The 17379-nt window shown below is 44.1% G+C and overlaps 1 protein-coding gene across 38 annotated transcripts in view; it reads left to right on the top strand.

Moving 5' to 3' along the window:
- The window catches only part of LRRFIP1 (LRR binding FLII interacting protein 1), a 153464-nt gene extending 137995 nt beyond the window's left edge, over window positions 1-15469 (top strand). For 33 of the 38 annotated variants that reach the window (XM_082631427.1, XM_082631416.1, XM_082631429.1 and 30 more), the window contains one exon: window positions 1360-4328. In XM_082631427.1, the coding sequence (XP_082487553.1) occupies window positions 1360-3059 (1700 nt within the window). In that variant the 3' untranslated portion in view covers window positions 3060-4328. Of the gene's footprint in view, window positions 1-1359; window positions 4329-9448; window positions 9499-11043; window positions 11162-11757; window positions 11838-12924; window positions 13030-14609 lie in introns of those variants that run through there. The other 5 variants (XM_082631441.1, XM_082631440.1, XM_082631445.1 and 2 more) reach the window with 1 other exon arrangement.
- Window positions 15470-17379: the final 1910 nt, after the last annotated feature.

Here is a 17379-nt window from a genome sequence, read left to right as displayed (position 1 = left end):
CCTTGATAACTGTTGTGTAATGAACACTTAAAGAGCTAGAAACGTCGGTTTTGTAAGTAGTCTCCATGTGTTTTTGTTTTTGTTTTTGTTTTTGTTTCGGTACGCGGGCCTCTCACTGTTGTGGCCCCTCCCGTTGCGGAGCACAGGCTCCAGACGCGCAGGCTCAGTGGCCGTGGCTCACAGGCCCAGCCGCTCCGCGGCACGTGGGATCTTCCCGGACCGGGGCACGAACCTGTGTCCCCTGCATCGGCAGGCGGACTCTCAACCACTGCGCCACCAGGGAAGCCCTCCATGTGTTTTTTGATCACATATCCCTGTAAAGAATTGCAGGAACTTCCCAAGATATATGTTTATTTTTTATTTATATTTGTGTAATATTTAGTTAATATAAAATGTACATTATAAAACGTATGCAATACTAGAGATTTTTAAGGGGTGAGGCAAAGCTGACTCTGAATAGAATCCTGCCGGGCTCTCCATCTTCCTGGAGACCACTGGTCGTAAATCACCGAGCTTTGACTTTCAGCATCGTGGTGGTAGCTCATATGCTGCGATGTTGTTTGTGTAGAGAATCCAAAATGTAACTGACTGTAACTGTTCATTCCAAAGCAGCAGCAGGTTCTTTCATTCATAATTCTTTGATCGCTGATTGATTTACATCTAATTAAGCAGTCTCTTGATCTGAGACGCTCCCCTCCTGCTGTAACCGGCCCCCTTCCCTCCAGGAAAGGAGCAAGGTGTTGAGGGCACGGGCTGCTTCCCCAGGAAGACAGTGATGGGGGAGTGGAGGGTGGAGTTCTTTTTACCTCCAGGAGCTATTTCAAAAGTGGCTTCCCTTGAGATTGACCTTGAGGCTGAGTTTCTTAAGGTGAACTGAATGTTTCTTTTAAAAATTATTTGAAAGCTGCTCTCAGAGCTGCGTGATATTCGGTGCAGTTTGACAGCTGGAAGAGTAGGAGTGGGGTCCCCGTGTGCATCCAGAAATGAGAATGGGGACCACGAACCTTCCGTCCTTCTGAACCCCCTCATCTTGGAGAGTTTGGCTGCCTGATCCAGAGCTCTTTCTTATTTGTTAAAACTTAACTTCACCTTTGAAAGTCAGTTCACCCCAGGTGGCACCAGCAGCCACTCTTGCCTTTGACATGGTGGCAGTGGCCTCCGCTGATCCAACATTTGCTAACGCGATGGCTGCTTTGCCGCACAGAACTGGCAGAGGCTTCTGTCCGCGTGCTTCTCTGATGGCTCTCTCTCTTTAGGAGCGGGGTTGGCTGGGAAAGAGAACATGTGTTTACATTGTAATATATGTTGTGTGGTCAACCACATCATAGGGTCCCTTCAACTTTCTCAATGGTCTTTTAGGAAGAGCCAATGAAGTGGAGGTGAAAAATGAAATGGTGGAGAATGAGGGGAAAAGAGAAATCTTGCAGAACACTGAGCAAAGACAGCCCAAAGAGGACCCAGGAAAGGACTGTGTGGACACAGAGGTGTTACATCCTGGTGACACTGCCGAGGACCAGAAAACCTCTGAAGACAGTGCCCCCTCCCCGGGAACGTTAGTCAATTCTGAGAACAAGGAACAGGTTCAAAGCCAAATTCTGGAGGACACTTCCTTCTTTGAAAACACAGAGCAGGTTGAGTCAAGTGAGGTCATAAACAGTGAACTAGATGGTGAAATCCCAGGTCCTAGGATTGGGCAGGGCAGCAGTCATGCCTTGGATATCAAAAACCAAAGTAAAGAGTCTGCAGAAGAGTGGGAAAAAGAAACACAGGAAGATTTTGAAACCAGCTTGGAAGAGATGAGCATAGAACCACGTCAGGAGGCTGCTGCTTTGCAAATACCTGAAGTTGGAGGGGAGAGCAGTGCAGACCCTGGGGAACAGAGCGGGAACCCCACAGAGGCTGTGCCGGAGGCAGGGCTCACTGGGTTGGGGGAGCAGGTAGGCACAGTGGCCTCAAGTCCTCCAAGGGGTATCGCTGACACAGTGAGTCACCAGGAAACATGTGAGGTAGATGCTCCAGAAGGCTTGGACCCAAGCTCAGGGCATGATTTAGAGAAAGAACTCACCAACCAGGAAGTAGCTGAGCCCAAGGAGGTCCCAATTCAGAGCACAGAGGTAGGTGGGGAGGGCAATGAAGAGGAGGGTAAGGGAAGAAAATTAAGGGATGAGAAACCAACCAAGCTGGAAGTCCAAGCCATTCCTTGTTCTCCAGAAGCCAGAAGCAGCCCACAGGAGGTGCCAGGTCCAAGTACGGTAGATGCTGAAAGTGAACCCCTAGATGTGAAAGAGCCCGATGAAGAAAAGAATGACCCACAGGGAGAGGCACTGGATTCGTCGCACAAGAAAACGAAGAACAAGAAAAAGAAAAACAAGAAGAAAAAATCACCAGCACCTGTAGAAACCAAAGATGTTCAGAAAGAGTTAACATTTCAAAACCCAGATTTCAGTGAAGTGAAAGAAGAGCAGGTAAAGTTTACTGACAAAAAACCAGTTGTAGAAGCACAAAATGAGGTCACTAAAAACCCAGAACAGAACACTGTGGTAGGAAGCAGTAAAAATGCCGATGGTCCAGAAAATCCTAAAATTGGGTTGGATGGAGGACTTAACCAAGACGATTCTGGTGTAAACACTAAGACAAGGAAAGCAGTAGCTGATGGAGACACGTTGGATTTTGCCGATAATACAGTTCAGTCATCAGGCACCAGTGCCAGTAATAAAGAGTTAGAGGAAGGTGCTGTAAAAGATGATGCTGAAGAAGATGGCACCGCTCCCAGCTGTCCTCCAGGTCCAGACAGTGAGGAAGCGCCAGGCAGCACCCTGCTCCAAGATGAAGGTCCCTCAAAGAACATTAATGATGCCTGTCAAACAGAAGGCACAGAAGAGCATGTGACATCGGAAAATCTAGGTCAGACAGTCAGGAAGGTTCCAGATAACAGTGGTCTAGAAAATGATGACGTGGCACCAGCAGGCGAGGTGGGGGACTTTAATTCAGAAAGCAGGGAGGAGATGAGAGGTGGACACGGGAAGGGCAGAAACAAAGAGGACTGTACCTTGTCGTAGGTTGAGGTGGGGTCTTGGGCTGCACAGCAAGTCCAGCCGTGAGAGACTCCACCGGTGAGACCCAGAAAATGTTCTAGATTGGTATAGATGCACCAAATGACAATCCACCACCAAGTTATCTAATCCTTGAAGCTATAGACTGTTACCTGTAGATTTCTGTTTCATCACTAAGGTTATCACCCAGATGAGAAGGACACTTCTGTTATTGGAGTTAGTTCTAATGGAGAGCATTCCAAGAGCATCAAACAATAATGTACACTGTTTTATTTCTGCTTAAAATCAGCATCAAAATATTTAGCTTTTGCCTTAAGCTGATATGAATGTGCATATTCTTGACCAAATGTATCAACATCTAATTGAAGTGACCAAATAGTATCCTGAGATTTCCACATTATGAGTATGCTTTAAATGAAGGTGTCTCATTTAAATATATGTGCTTTCATATTTGATCTTGATATGTATAATATAACCTGTATGGTATTTTATTTAAAAAGTGCATAAACGGCCAAACAGCTTATAGGTCACTGAATGATGAGATTTGCATGTTAGGACAATAATTAATCATGTTAGGGATAGCAAATAAACATCTTACAGCACTAGGGATAGCTTACTTGCCTTTACCTCATATAAGTATTTTATCTCAGACCAATACTTTTGGATATCATTCTTGAGGATACCTGAATTTATTTTGTAGGAGATTTTGACTTCATGACAATTATGTACCAAAGTCATTTTATACAAGGACTTTTTTTTTTTTTTTCTGGAAGAGATACATGTTGTAATTGCATTTCCTACTGCAGTATTTGGCTAGGGAGAATCATTTCTAAAATTTATTTTTTTAACCTTAAAATTACTTCTCTTTGTATTTGTCTAATCATTATTCAGTAGAGCAAGACAAAAGGATGCTATTCTTGTGCAAACTTCTGATTAGACTCTAACAGGATATTTTAAATAGTTGAATCACTTGGTATTCTGGTATAAATATTTTCATTTGTTGTTTTTCAGTATATTCTTACCAGAAATTTCTTGTTTTGATCTTCCTGAACAAGATATATATTTTCTATATAAAGAAACATTTTAAAAATAATTGTAAAGTTAAATTAAAAACCATTATAGAATATTAAAATTACAGAGGAATGTACAGTTTGAATGCTGTTGACACTTTATGAGATCATATGACTTTGTATTATTGTTACAAGACATAATTGAGTGCAAAAATGACCAATACCTCAACAAAATTTGAAATAAAAACATGTTATAATTTTACAAGCCTGTGATCACTCTTGTGCTACTTGAATTCTGACTGTGGCTACATAATATAATCTTTAATCTACTTTTATCTACCTCTGGGTTGCTAATTCCCAGTTGGGGTTCTATGGAGGCCTCATGCATAATATCCATCGTCAGTAGTGAATAGCTTCTCTCCCGGTGTCTAGACTGGGACTAGTGTTGGACCACCCTTGAGTAAGATCTTTCCTCATAGAATCTCCTGTGGTCCGTGGTTCTGATGAAGAGCCCAGTTGAGAAAGGTCTCCATCTTGTTGCTTTGCTTACAGGTGCCAATACTTAGAATGTTTTGAAGAGAATGATGAGAATTTCAAATAAACATTGACTATTTCTGCATAAGTGTCCTGAAGCAGAGGATAGTGGGACTGATCAGTTCTCTCCACTTGTGCCATATAAATAGAAAACTGTGGGGCTTGCTAGAGAATCAAGTCCAAGGGCTGCAAAGGACTTTAAAGTTGGTATCTCTAACTTTAGCAAAGCTGCGTTCATACTGGAATGCACATTGGGAAACAGCTCTCCTTCCTACTTTTAAAGGCCTCTGGGGAAGTGATTCAACAGCCAAACTCACTCAGTAGTGAGATCATCAAACCATTTTAAGTTCTTTCCTTTCTTTCCCATGTTTTTCAGCAGCACATTTAAGGGCATTATTATAGGCTTCCCATCCCTCCAGCCAGCCAGCCAGCAGTCTCAAGTGTCCATCCCTCATTTAATCAGTAAACATGTAGATCACTTCCTATATGGAAGGCGCTCTGCCCATGAACAAGCACGTAGGACCCAACCTCTAGTGGAAGCAGCAGAGAATTGGAAAGTCAGCAAAAAAGAAGGTAAGGATTCTGAAGGGCCAAACCATCCCTGATAATCTAAGAGCCTTCATTATGGACATCAGTTACTCTGCTCTGAGGGCGAGATGCTATTACAGCCCCACACAGTAATTAATGTGCATGTGAAGGCCCCTGAATTATCAAGAAATGGTTACCTTTGGTATATTCAGTGTAGGAAGGTGTGGAAGTGTATAAGGCCATTTGGAAAGATCGCAATGTCAAACAATTCAGACTCAGAAAAGAATCAGAAGGTGACCTGTCAGCCGCAACCCCAGAGGAACCTGGACCACTGAGGTTTCACTATAATGCAGAACAGAGAAAAACATCGATCACTGATACTTTAAATCAAAAAGCTGGGATATTTTTCAACCCCAAACCAGAACATGCCTACTGTATGTAAAATGTTAATCTTCCTTCCAAAATATGTAAGTATAACTATGAGTTTCTGTAAAAAATAGGGAAAGGTAACTGAGCATTTTGAATTATAGGCTATTTTATAACATACAAAGGTTGGGAAGCAGTAAAATTTTTGAAAAGAGTGTTTAAGAATGGGATATCTTGCATTGACTACTTTCTATAACATTGAGTATTTCCAATTAATGGAAAACCTAATGACCTGAACATTTAAATTTCCACTGTCACTAGGACCCTGGAATGCTGCTTCTGGGTGTTTAGACAGTTTAGGGTTCCTGTTTTCCATTGATAGATTCCTTTTCTAGGAGACCACCTTGTATGACATGCCACCATGGCCATCGAAACAAGGGAACACAACAGTAAGATTCATTCCAAATGTCCGGGCTCCAGAAGGAAAGGCAGGGGCGTTTGTGAGCGTGCTCCATTCAGAATATGTACTTATTCAGTGTGCTGACCTTAATCAGGGAGGACAGTCTTTCAGGAGAAAAACTCTTTCGCCCTCTCCCTTTCACCCTCTCTGCCCCTCTTACATCAAAGACGAACGAATTTTTTGAGACGTGAAAGGCTTCAGCTGTTCTGCTGAACTGAAGCAGCAGCTGCCGTAGGGAGTTGCCATCTGTACAGACCTCTTCAGCAGCCTGTCCCTGTTCTGCCTTTTACGGGAAGGAGGGGCGATCCTGGCGTGGGAGGCTAGCCCTGGGGAAGTTGAAAACTGACCACATGGATTATAATCAAATTAAGTCAGTGCAAGGAGGGAGCAGAGAAAGGACCACACTCAGTGGATTTCCTGAGATGTCGGTCTTCTGATCATTATCTTTGCGAATATGGAGGGAGGTGACTTGCTCTGCGATGGGGAGAGGAGGCCTGAGGCCCAGGATTGGGTGAAATTAACCCACAGAATGAAAATTATCCTGCTGATAATATATTATGATGAGTAAGCTACTTAGCCTTACTGTGTCTCATTTTACTCTCTGAAATTGGGGTTAGAACCTGCCTTTTAGAGTGGTGGTGAGGATCAGACCCAGTAAAGCACTAGAGAGTAAGTGCTCAGTGACCATGGTTGTTGCTGGTGGTTGACCTTTACAGCCTGGACAGACGCGGTCACAACACGCAAGCCCCTCTGGAGCAGGGCTGGGGGGTCCCGGTGCTTGCTTGCTGCCCCTGTGACTGACTGTATGGCCTTGCCACTTTGTTCCTTGTTTTACCGGTCTCTAAAGTTCACACCAGAAAGTGTGGTGGAATTTAATATATAAAAAACAGATTTAAAAAAAATGTAATCCTTTAACAACGTTACTAAAATAACTTTAATTGCCCATTGATTTGAACTTCCCAGTGTAAAAGAAAACTCTGAGTTCGAGACAGTGTGACTTCATTTTCTTTAATGCTTATCATTTGGGGGTTAGAGACCAATGATGAGCAAGGCTGCTTAGTGAGTATAGGTTTGCAGCACTCTTGCTGAGTATCACAGTAATTGCCAGTCACGCACCACTGTTCACTTCACAGGTTAGACTTGTTGACTTTTAAGACTGTAAAAACAGCAGTACTCATCTTCACTTCTTTTTTGAATTCTTTTTTTATTGGAGTATAGTTGATTTACAATATTATGTTCGTTTCGGGTGTATAACATAGTGTTTCGATATTTTTATGGATTACACTCTATTTAAAGTTATTATAATATAGTGACTGTATTTCCTGTGCTATACAATATGCCCCCATAGCTTATTTATTTTACACATAGTAGTTTGTACCTCTTAATCCTCTGTTCCATCTTGCCCCTCCCTCCTTCCCTCTCCCCACTGGTGACCACCAGTTACCATCTGTGAGTCTGTTTCTGTTTTGTTATATTCATTCGTTTGTTTTATTTTTCAAATTCTACATATAAGTGATAACATATACTGTCTGTCTTTCTCTGACTTATTTCAGTGCTTATATTCTTTATAGCAAACAATTTTGCTTCTCTCTTTTTTCCAGTTTCCTGAAACTATTTAGTTTTAATCTTCTCCACTTCTGCTTTAAAATTTCTCTTCCTTCAAAGTTCCATTTGTCGCTCTCCATTTTTCCTATTTTCACTATAAGACTAAAGGTCAGATTTTTTTTTTTTTTTTTTGCGGTAGGCGGGCCTCTCACTGTTGTGGCCTCTCCCGTTGCGGAGCACAGGCTCCGGACGCGCAGCCTCAGCGGCCATGGCTCACGGGCCCAGCCGCTCCGCGGCGTGTGGGATCCTCCCGGACCGGGGCTCGAACCCGCGTCCCCTGCCTCGGCAGGCGGACCCCCCACCACTGCGCCCCCGGGAGGCCCGCGCTTGTTTTTCATTGTCAGCACTATTATCACATTTTAACAAGTGTTTCACTTGCCGTCTAAGATATCCGAAGTCTTCTAATAGAAAAAAAGCAATAAAAGTGTAAATAGATATGTGAGCCTCAAATCACTTTCTGATATATTCAATGTTTCTTACGATGCCTGTGGTTTTTGTATATAGGAATATAAAATATACAAGATAAAATGAAAAGTGATATTGAATAAGAGAGCCAGGTTTTCAATTTATTTTTAATTTTTGTTTCAGTGTTGGGTGCATTTATGGAAGGGACAGAATAAAACACCTGTCAGAAGCAGTTTGTATGGAAATTAGAACGGAACTCAGAAGGATTATCAATGTATCTTATGCGTAACATTTTCTATTTTCATTGATTGTGTTATTGTGCCTTTCAAAATAGCAATTTAGGATGTTTGGAAACACAATTAGCGAAAACACGTAACTTGGATTAGAATGTGGATAGATGATTTTTTAATGAAAACAAAGGTGCGTGTCGTATGCATTATTTCCATTTCACACGGCTAATCAGAACCTGGGCAGTGTGAGAGCCCTGCCGCCTCGGGAAGAAGAGCCTCCGGCCAGGAGTCCGGTCTGACTCAGAGGGCTGTGTTTAGGAAAACAGTGGGTGCAGGGGTTAGGGGTGCAGCCCTGGGGCTTTAGGAAAGCTGCCGGGCCTGGGTCCTCATCTGTAGAAGAGGGACGTGTCAGCAGTGCCCACCTGGAGGGCTTCGCGGGAGGTGGTGTGAGTGGCTGGGACAGCGCCTGGCACACAGGGCACAGCACACGTGAGCACCCGCCACCATCACGTCGTCCTGATTTTGCCCTGAAACTGGTGTAGGATTTTGCCCCTAAAAGCCTCCCTGGGTCTTGGTTTCCCCTCTGTACTCTGGAGAATGTATTACTCAATGCCCCTTCAGAGAGTTGTGTGGGGGATTTCTAGGTGCTTATGTATATGCAAACTTCTGTATCTGGGGTGGGAAGAATGACAGAAACCTAAGTTATTGCTGCGTTCTTCCTCAAAAGAATAGCAGCAAAGTGGGTCCCCAGATGTGCTCTCAGCACACTTAGGGTTCATAGACAGAGTCAGAACTCTGACACTGGTGAGTCTTTGGGAGAAATGAGGAAGATCCACACTCGTGGGATGGAAACTTGGGAAGTCAAGGCTAACGAAAATGCTGGTGATATTGGATCCCGATGCTCAGTGTGTTTGTACCTCGCTAATGATGTTAAACCGTGAAGCCTTGTGAGATCTTGTGTTGCAGTGTGGTTTGGCCCTAGAGCTCTTGCATGCTAACGCAGAGTAGAAGACTAGCCTGTTTGCATGCAGCCGGATGCTGCCCTGACGAGACAAGCATGTGTGGGAGGTTGCCGCAGTTCACCCCCCTTGGCTGAATTCCTCCCCCGTCCTGTCTGTGGCCTCATTCGCTGTGGTACGTGTGTAATACCTTCATCATCAGTTTCACTAACCCCAATGCTCCTTCTTCAGTTTAGCAATCTGCTGAAAGGGGCAGTCCATGGAGTCACCTAAACCTGTATCTTTCTGATTTCTTTAGATATTAGGTTGAAAAAGCTTGTTGATGAACGGGAATGCTTATTGGAACAGGTAACGATCTTTTTACTACTTTACGAGTTCTGGAACGGGGCGCCTGAAACCGGGAACCTTCCCATTCTAGCTTCTTGCTTCATCAGGAAACCCCTGATGCATCGTGGCTGAAAATAATTACCAAGCCAACCAGTGTTCTTAATGTTCTTACTCAAGTAAAACATCAGAAATCATATCAGATTTAGAGAGGATGTCCCAAAGATTCAAGGCCTTGGTGTGAATTTGGTACATGCTACATGAATTGCTGCTTAAAATAAAGATTTATGTAGAAGGCCTTGATTAAGCATTGAGTGGCAAGGGTGTTCCCCAGACATTCCAACACCCTTCCTCTTCCACTGGCCTGTAAAAGTCACTTTTGTAATCTCGCAGTGGTCAGCACCCCTGTCCAGCAGGTATTTCTTTGTTACAGCTGATCCAAGTTGTTTCAACTATAGCTTACCTTCCTTGATCTCTTCTGCCTCAAGAAATACTACACAGTTGTCCTATTTGGTCTTTTTCCTATGCAGGGTAGTATTAAATTATTCCACAGTCACTTTCTAGGGAAGCTCAATGTCTCTCATTTTCCCACGTAAGCCTAATCAAAGGTATTTGCCTCGCTTTTTACAAGATTTGAAGATTTCTTTCAAAATTGGATAAGGCACTCAGTGTGGTGGGAGGATTCTCATGAAGTGCCTGTGATCTTTTAAAAACATATGTCCATGGTAATTCTGTACTTGTGTTCTTAAAGCAGCATGCACCGATGGTTTGTATGTCACTGGGGGTCTGCTGTGCTCCTGTCGGTGTGTGGGGGGACTTCCAACAAGTCCGCAGAGATGAGAGGTTCACAGAGCAAGGGCTGGGAGACACCCCATCACGTAGCAGAAGATTCTACAGTCACGGCTGTTAACTGCAATTCCAGCTACTCTATGTGCGTGTCTCTCTCAGGGGGAAGAAAGCTAGGTCGAGGCCAGCTCTCTGCAGGTGGCAAACCTACAACCTGTTTGGGTTCTGTTGGGGACAGCACTGCTGTGCCTGGAAGGCTCCAGGTGGCCCTTCCTGGCTTTTTAGTGAATAAAGCAAAGGTGAATCGTGTACTGATCTAGGAACTTGTAGATAACCACTCAGAGCTGTTTTATGGAAAATCTCCTCCTGAATTCGAGAGGAACTTCAACCTTAGACATAACTTCTCGCCCAGAGTTACAAAATAATGCAAGCCTGTCACAGTAAATAGAATTCCAGTTTCATCCTGTGTACTACTACTTTCTAAGAAGAGTACTAGCTGGCACAAGGCTTTTCATTCATTTATTTGGGTTTGTTCCTTTATGAAACGGGAGAGACTCCCCCGTCTTCCTGGTGGATTGCAATGTCTTACTGCATTTCTCTCCTGCTTCATTACGGAACCCCTGTCTCTCTGGCCCCTTTGAGACACACGAAATAACTGCAAGGCAACATCGGATTGTACTTAGGGGGTGTGGGCTTTCACGTTACGTGCAGCTTCCTTTCTGATAGGCTCTCGTCTCATTTAGAATAGAGAAATTAACGTGCTTTATTGGTGGATGTTTTCAGATCAAGAAACTCAGAGGGCAGCTGGAAGAGAGACAGAGGAATATCAGATTAGACAGTCTGCACCCGGAAGATGGGGTCTTACAAAACGGGACGGACGTGCATGTGATGGATCTACAAAGTAAATGTCAATCCTCGTGTAGAAGAAATCCCTTTGCCATGCGCGATTTTTATTGTACTAATGCGGGAGGAGAAAAACTATCGTGGCAAGGAACAGCCGGTGTTCCCAACGTCCCCCCAAAAGCCCTGAGTACAGAAGCACAAAGATGTTTCCTTGTGGGCTAGAACAAGGATGGGCAGGTGGGCAGAGCAAGGATGTTTCTGTCTGAGCCTAAGAAACAGAACAGGTGCCACCAGCTGACGCGCTGCTAGAAACCACGTTTACTACGCTGAATGCAGTCTTTGGATCTGCTGGTTGTATGGGGAAATCGGAAGGTATTTTTCTGTGCCAGTAAACTAGAAAGAAGCTTACGGGGACAAAAGCAAGCCCAATCTCTCTCCCCTTCCCCCTTCCCCCTACCATTTCTTTGCCTTCTTTGCTCAAGGGCGCTCTCCCTGCTGCGGAGAAAGAGTGCCTCCTCAGTTGTGAGGCCACAGGCCAGGACTTACAGATTGGCAAGACGATTATAAAGTAAGGGCTTGGTTCCCAGTAACTATTGTTTCAACATTTTCAAAGCCCAAGAGCTTAACAGATTTTCCTTCTCTTTCAACCTTTAGGGGATGCCAACAGACAGATCAGCGACCTCAAATTTAAACTTGCAAAATCTGAGCAAGAGATAACTGCATTAGAACAAAATGTACGTGCACACTTGTAAGCAATCACTGGCCGCCCAACTGAGGATTAACTAAAGTTTTATTTGCTAGAAAGGCTTGAGGGCTGAGGACAAAAAGAAGCCGAGAATTTTAGAACCAAAAAAGGTCCTAAGGGGGATAAACAAGGCAGCAAGTCTCTCGTGTATTTCCTACAAGGAGAGGACGTGAGGAGGGAGAGGTCATAACTAGGATCTGGGCTGTTATAATCGATACTAATCCTTCATAAACACAGTTAGTTGCAAAAGTACCTAATGTGGTTAGGGTTTTTTATGACAGTTTGTTCTTTAAAATAAAAAAAAAAAATCGGTTAATTACAAAACGCTTCATGCAGGGATGTCCCTTTTGCCTGGATTTTCCCTCTTTCCCTCCCAGCCCAGTGGCTCGCTCTGGTCCCTAGATTTGGGGCGCTCATGCCTCCAGCGTGCTGGGCCCTGGGACCGACTGTGTCCTAACCGAAGGGGGAGATACAAGCAGGTACTGTTACCCCCTCCATTGTAAGTATATGTGGCTGGAACTTTTTGGAATTTTTGTAGAGATGAAGATGAGAAGCGCACCTAGAAAGTGACGCGTGTTCAGAAGCATGCCTTTGAGGGCAGGCTGAGTCTCTGGCCGCAGATGCCACCCCAGAGCCGCCTTCCGTCACCCTGCTCTCTGAGCCCCTTGCCTCTCTCCTCCCTTTCCTGCTTCCCCACCCACCAACCCTGGGAGAGATTAGACTGGAGCTGAGGTCCTGGTGGAGCCGTTGCCTCACCAGCCTGCTTCTGCCAGATCGACCCACATCGGGGAGAGATGGTGTCATGGGATCTGCACTGCGGGAACCACACTTGGGACAAGGGTCAGGGAGGAAATGAGTCCCTGATAGGTGTCAGTACTGGCTTGCTCATAAATATGAACCAATAGCTTGCGTGGCTAGAACCTCTGTAATAGTCCCAAATGCTAGATCATAACTATCGTCATGGTGTTTTCTCTCATTTTATTAAGTTATACCTTTTGATCTCAAATATAGTAAAGCAATGGGGGAAAGAAAACAGGCCTATCAATTTATACACATGATTTTTCCTTTCCTTTCAGGTCATAAGGTTAGAAAGCCAAGTATCACGTTATAAATTGGCTGCTGAAAATGCTGAAAAGATAGAAGATGAACTTAAGGCTGAAAAGCGGAAACTTCAAAGAGAGGTAAATTTTCTAGGCTATTTCTAGGAAAAGAATGGGTAATGATATTCTAGTTGGGAGAGCAGAGGGAGGATTTACCGCCGGGAAATCTGCGGCCGAATCATTCATTGTCACATCTGCCCAAACCTCTCTGAAGGGCTGTGCTCACACCATAAAGGAAATTGTAGTTCAGCCAATTAGGAGCTTAGGGCCAGGATCACCTGTCAGTGGTTTTTCTACCTATGGTGATTGCAACTATCATGCCACCATCTTCTGGCTTCTGCTAAGAAATCTGTCATTCTAACTCTTTTTAGGTGATCTTTTTTTTTCCCCCTCTCTAGCTGCTCTGCCATTCTCTTTGCCTTTGATTTTCTACATTTCATTCTAATGTGTTAAAATGTGGGTTTACTGATATTTGTTCTGCTTGGGATATGTTGTGTTTCTTTGATCTGTGAGGTCTTTTTTCTAAATAAATTTTGGAAAATTTTCAACCACGATCTCCTTCAGTAACTCCTCTTCCCTAGACTCCACCCTCCCCCTGGGACTCTGATCAGAGGATACCAGATCTTCTCATGGACCCTCTGCATTTCTATACCATCTGTCTCTTCCATTTCCCATCTCCTTACCTCCCAACGTTGCATAATGTACAGTTTTTGTAGATCTTCCATTTCACCTCCTTTTGTTTCGTATTCTCATTCCTGATTGTTTCCTGTTTATGGTTCCTTTGTTGATTGCATCCTTATTTCTTTAAAGATTTCATACACAGCTGTTCTGTTTTCCACACTGACGACTGAAACACGTTCAGTCTTTGGGGTCTGTTTCTGCTGTTTATTGCTTCTGTTGACTCAAATGGTTTGTCCCACCATGTGTTTGGTGTTTTATGAGATTATGCTTGATTTGAATTTATATACTTGAATTTATACTCCAGGCCTGACTTGGGGAAATTTCTACAAAAAGGGCTTCTGCTTCTGCTTCTGCTTCTGCCTCTGCTGGTGAAAGGCAGGGCAGGGCCGTTTAACCTGTCTCAGGACCCTGCCCACCCTCCTGGAGGGTTTTGGATCAGAAGCAGAACTGTAGACTCTGTTCTAATGATGCATGTCTCCACAATCACAGGGCTGTGAACCCCCGCCTTAGGGCACCTCCACTCTTCCTCACTGCCTGACGGTCCATGCAGCTCTCTGCTGTTGTGGCTCCTGCTGTGAACCCCAGGCTCTGTGGCCCTGGCCCGGGTATGATCATCAGGCATTCCCACTTTGGTTTCTGGCTGCAGAGCCCTAGCACCCAGCTGCCCAGGGCTGTGGGGATCACCTCCCGCAGCTGGTCTGGCTCAGCTCTTATTTGTTTGTTTGCCTCACCTTCTGTGAGACCATCAGGATCCCCAAGACTGTGCCCTGTCTGGGGTCTAACTGTTTCAGAAGAGGAAACTTCCCTAGTTACTCATGAGGCCAGAATCTTGTGCCTTGTGTTCCTTTTTAAATTAAGAAATAAACGTATACACACGTGTCGGTATATGTGTATTTTTAGAATCTCGGTGGGTCTGGGTCGTAATTTGTTTTTCAGTAGGCTTGGAATCCAAGCTCACTGCCTTTTGCCTTCATTTCCAGCTTCGCTCTGCATTGGACAAAACAGAAGAGCTCGAGGTGAGCAATGGCCACTTAGTGAAGCGTCTGGAAAAAATGAAAGCCAACAGGAGTGTCCTCTTGTCCCAGCAGTAAAGGCCAGTTCTGAACAGGAAATGATTGGGTGGATGGAGAGCATTGTTTCGCACGCTGTTCTGTTGCTGTCTGGGAGCACTGCTTCTTCCCCTGCTTCTGAGAGAACACCCCCGGGGAGCACCCGGCTCAGCCCCGGGACCCCCAGCAGCAACCAGATGCCTCTGTCTGCAGACCGCAACCCGGGCTGGGGCGGCCGCTCCGAACCTGCAGGCCATTTAATAAGCACACTGGGCCGTGGAGCTCTGTTTCCGACCGTGCAGCAGCCTCTTCACGCCATTTTAAATGGTGATCAAAGTAAAGATGAAAGTGGGACTTGAGTTTTCTTTTCATGTGTCTTGCTGAACGTTAAGGGGAAATGTTTCAGTGTTGGGACTTCCTTTTGTGGCAGAATCTACAATTTGAGCGACTTCCGTAGTATCTCTTAGTCTACGCTTTTCATACACAAAACACTGTGGAACCACAAGCCATTACCAAGCAAAACTCTTTCATTAGAAACAAGGGAATGGTCTAGAAGTAAAAGTGACCTTAAGAAGACTCTTTACAGGCAAAAATGAAGCTTTTCTAAGGGATTTTTGCATCAGTTCAATCAAAAGAATACTTTTTTCCAGGGTAATTAGGCAACAGCTTCACTGAAAATGACAGCTTTTCATTCGCGTTATTGAATCCTTATATTTGGAATTGAAGTTGTTAACTTCTTTTAAAGAGTGTACTGTTGGAAAAATTAAAAAGTGGAATGTTGAAAGACTTCAGCAATATGGTTTTAATTTTTTCCCACTGAGAAATATCTTTATTTCATACTAATTGTTCTGTATATTTTGGATCATCTTTTTATTTTTTTAGCATATCAAATCAATGCACTTTTCTTTCTCTATTTAAAAAAGGTGTATTCACAGTGAATAAGAATAGAACACTTATAAGAATCAGCCCTCTTAGAATAAAAAGTAAACTGAAGAAGTTACAGACCAGAGTAGAGGCAGTAACTCTGAGGACAAAAGTAAAGGATGTTGGGCTACTTGCTGATTTTCAGTTACTCTTTTGTATACGCTGGGTTTCACATAAGGCTGGCTCAGCAGGCCAGCTTTTCAGGATATTAGCAAGTGCAAACCAAGATAACATCATCCATAACTATACCCATTGTGGACTGCTAGACATGAATTGGAATATATAATTATTCCATTTTCCTTAATTATATATAATTAAGAGAACATTCCCAGCAGAGTGCTAGAGGTCACGAAGTTCCGTCCCCCAGCACTGTCTGGAGCTGGGATACGCAAAGCTACATGTCACTGGGTAAGAGAAATTCGGTCTCCTCGTGCCGAGGATATTCAGATCTTCTTCTTGAGTGTTCCGTACATAAAACTATCCGATCACTAATCCACACGTCAGTGCCACAGACCTGCTATAGCTGCTGCATATTCAAAAAACAATGTTTGTATGTGGAAACCTACTCTGCATTAATCCCAGGACAGCTCCAACTCCCCACAGGTTTCTATATTTACGTAAGATTTGTTAGAACACATTTTAGGATGATTGGTTTCAAAAGACTTCGTTTGAAATTCTACTTAATGAGCATTAAACGTTCCAAGTTGTTTCAAGAATGCAGTGCATCGGTCTGCTCCAAAAACAGAAGCCACCCAGTAATTGGAACAGGGAAAGCGTAATATAAAGAATGATTAACTCATAATAGGGGATTCACTACTACGGATGAAAGAGGATCTAAAGAACCCGAGAATGCGACAAACTGGGACTGAGACCTCATTGGAGGGGTTGGGGCCACTACTCACTAGGGGCAGACAGGTTACAGGGTGACAGAGGGCTGACATCAGGAGACAGGAAAACTTGGGCCGAGACTGGGGGACTGGGAGAAATTTTGGTTGAGGGTAGCACCACCAGGTGACCTGAATTGCTCACCACAGGTGCCCCGTGAACAAGGAGGAAGAAAGCACAACAGAAGGAACCAGAAAGGGGAGCTCCTGCAGTGACAGTTCCTGCAGTGTCCTTCCAGCCAGCAGAAGAGAAACGTCTACTGCATTGTCTTACCTCTAACGTTCCCTCCACATCTTAATACAAACATGTTTAACCAGTGAAATACCCATCTGGCTCACAAATAACACTAATGACCACAAACACTTGTATATCATTTAGACATGCCTGGCAGTTAGTTAGATGCTTTTACATATCTTCACTCATTTGATTTTCAGGAAAACCCTAAAGAGGTAGATGCTATTATTAAGTCCATATCACCGATGAGGAAACCAGAGCCTAGGGAAGTCTCACAGTTGGTGAAGAAGCGACTCTTGCCTGTCTCACCAGCCCTGGGAAGATGGTGTTTCTCAAATCAGTGGCTCGGAAGGAAGTCAAACCTTTAGTTTGGTACCCCTTGTGCCAATCCTTACAGACACAGCAAATCCATGTTGCACAAACTTCCTCATCCAGAGGAAGCTAGAACACAATTTTTAAATTTCTTTCATAGAATAAAACTTTTCCTGTGGCTGTTGGGAATTTGTTGCTGCTTTTTTCATCCCTGTAACCCGGCGTTTCTCAGCCTCAAACCACTGACGTCCTGGGCCACATCACTCCTGGGTGCTGGGTGTCTGTCCTGAGCATTGTAGGATGTAGAGCAGCATCCCTAGATATTAAAGGAAAGAGTATCAAAGAA

The sequence above is a fragment of the Mesoplodon mirus genome (assembly GCF_964341445.2).
Source record: "Mesoplodon mirus genome assembly, chromosome: 8".
Classification (NCBI taxonomy): domain Eukaryota; kingdom Metazoa; phylum Chordata; class Mammalia; order Artiodactyla; family Ziphiidae; genus Mesoplodon; species Mesoplodon mirus.
This window is presented reverse-complemented; position numbering and strand designations above follow the sequence as displayed.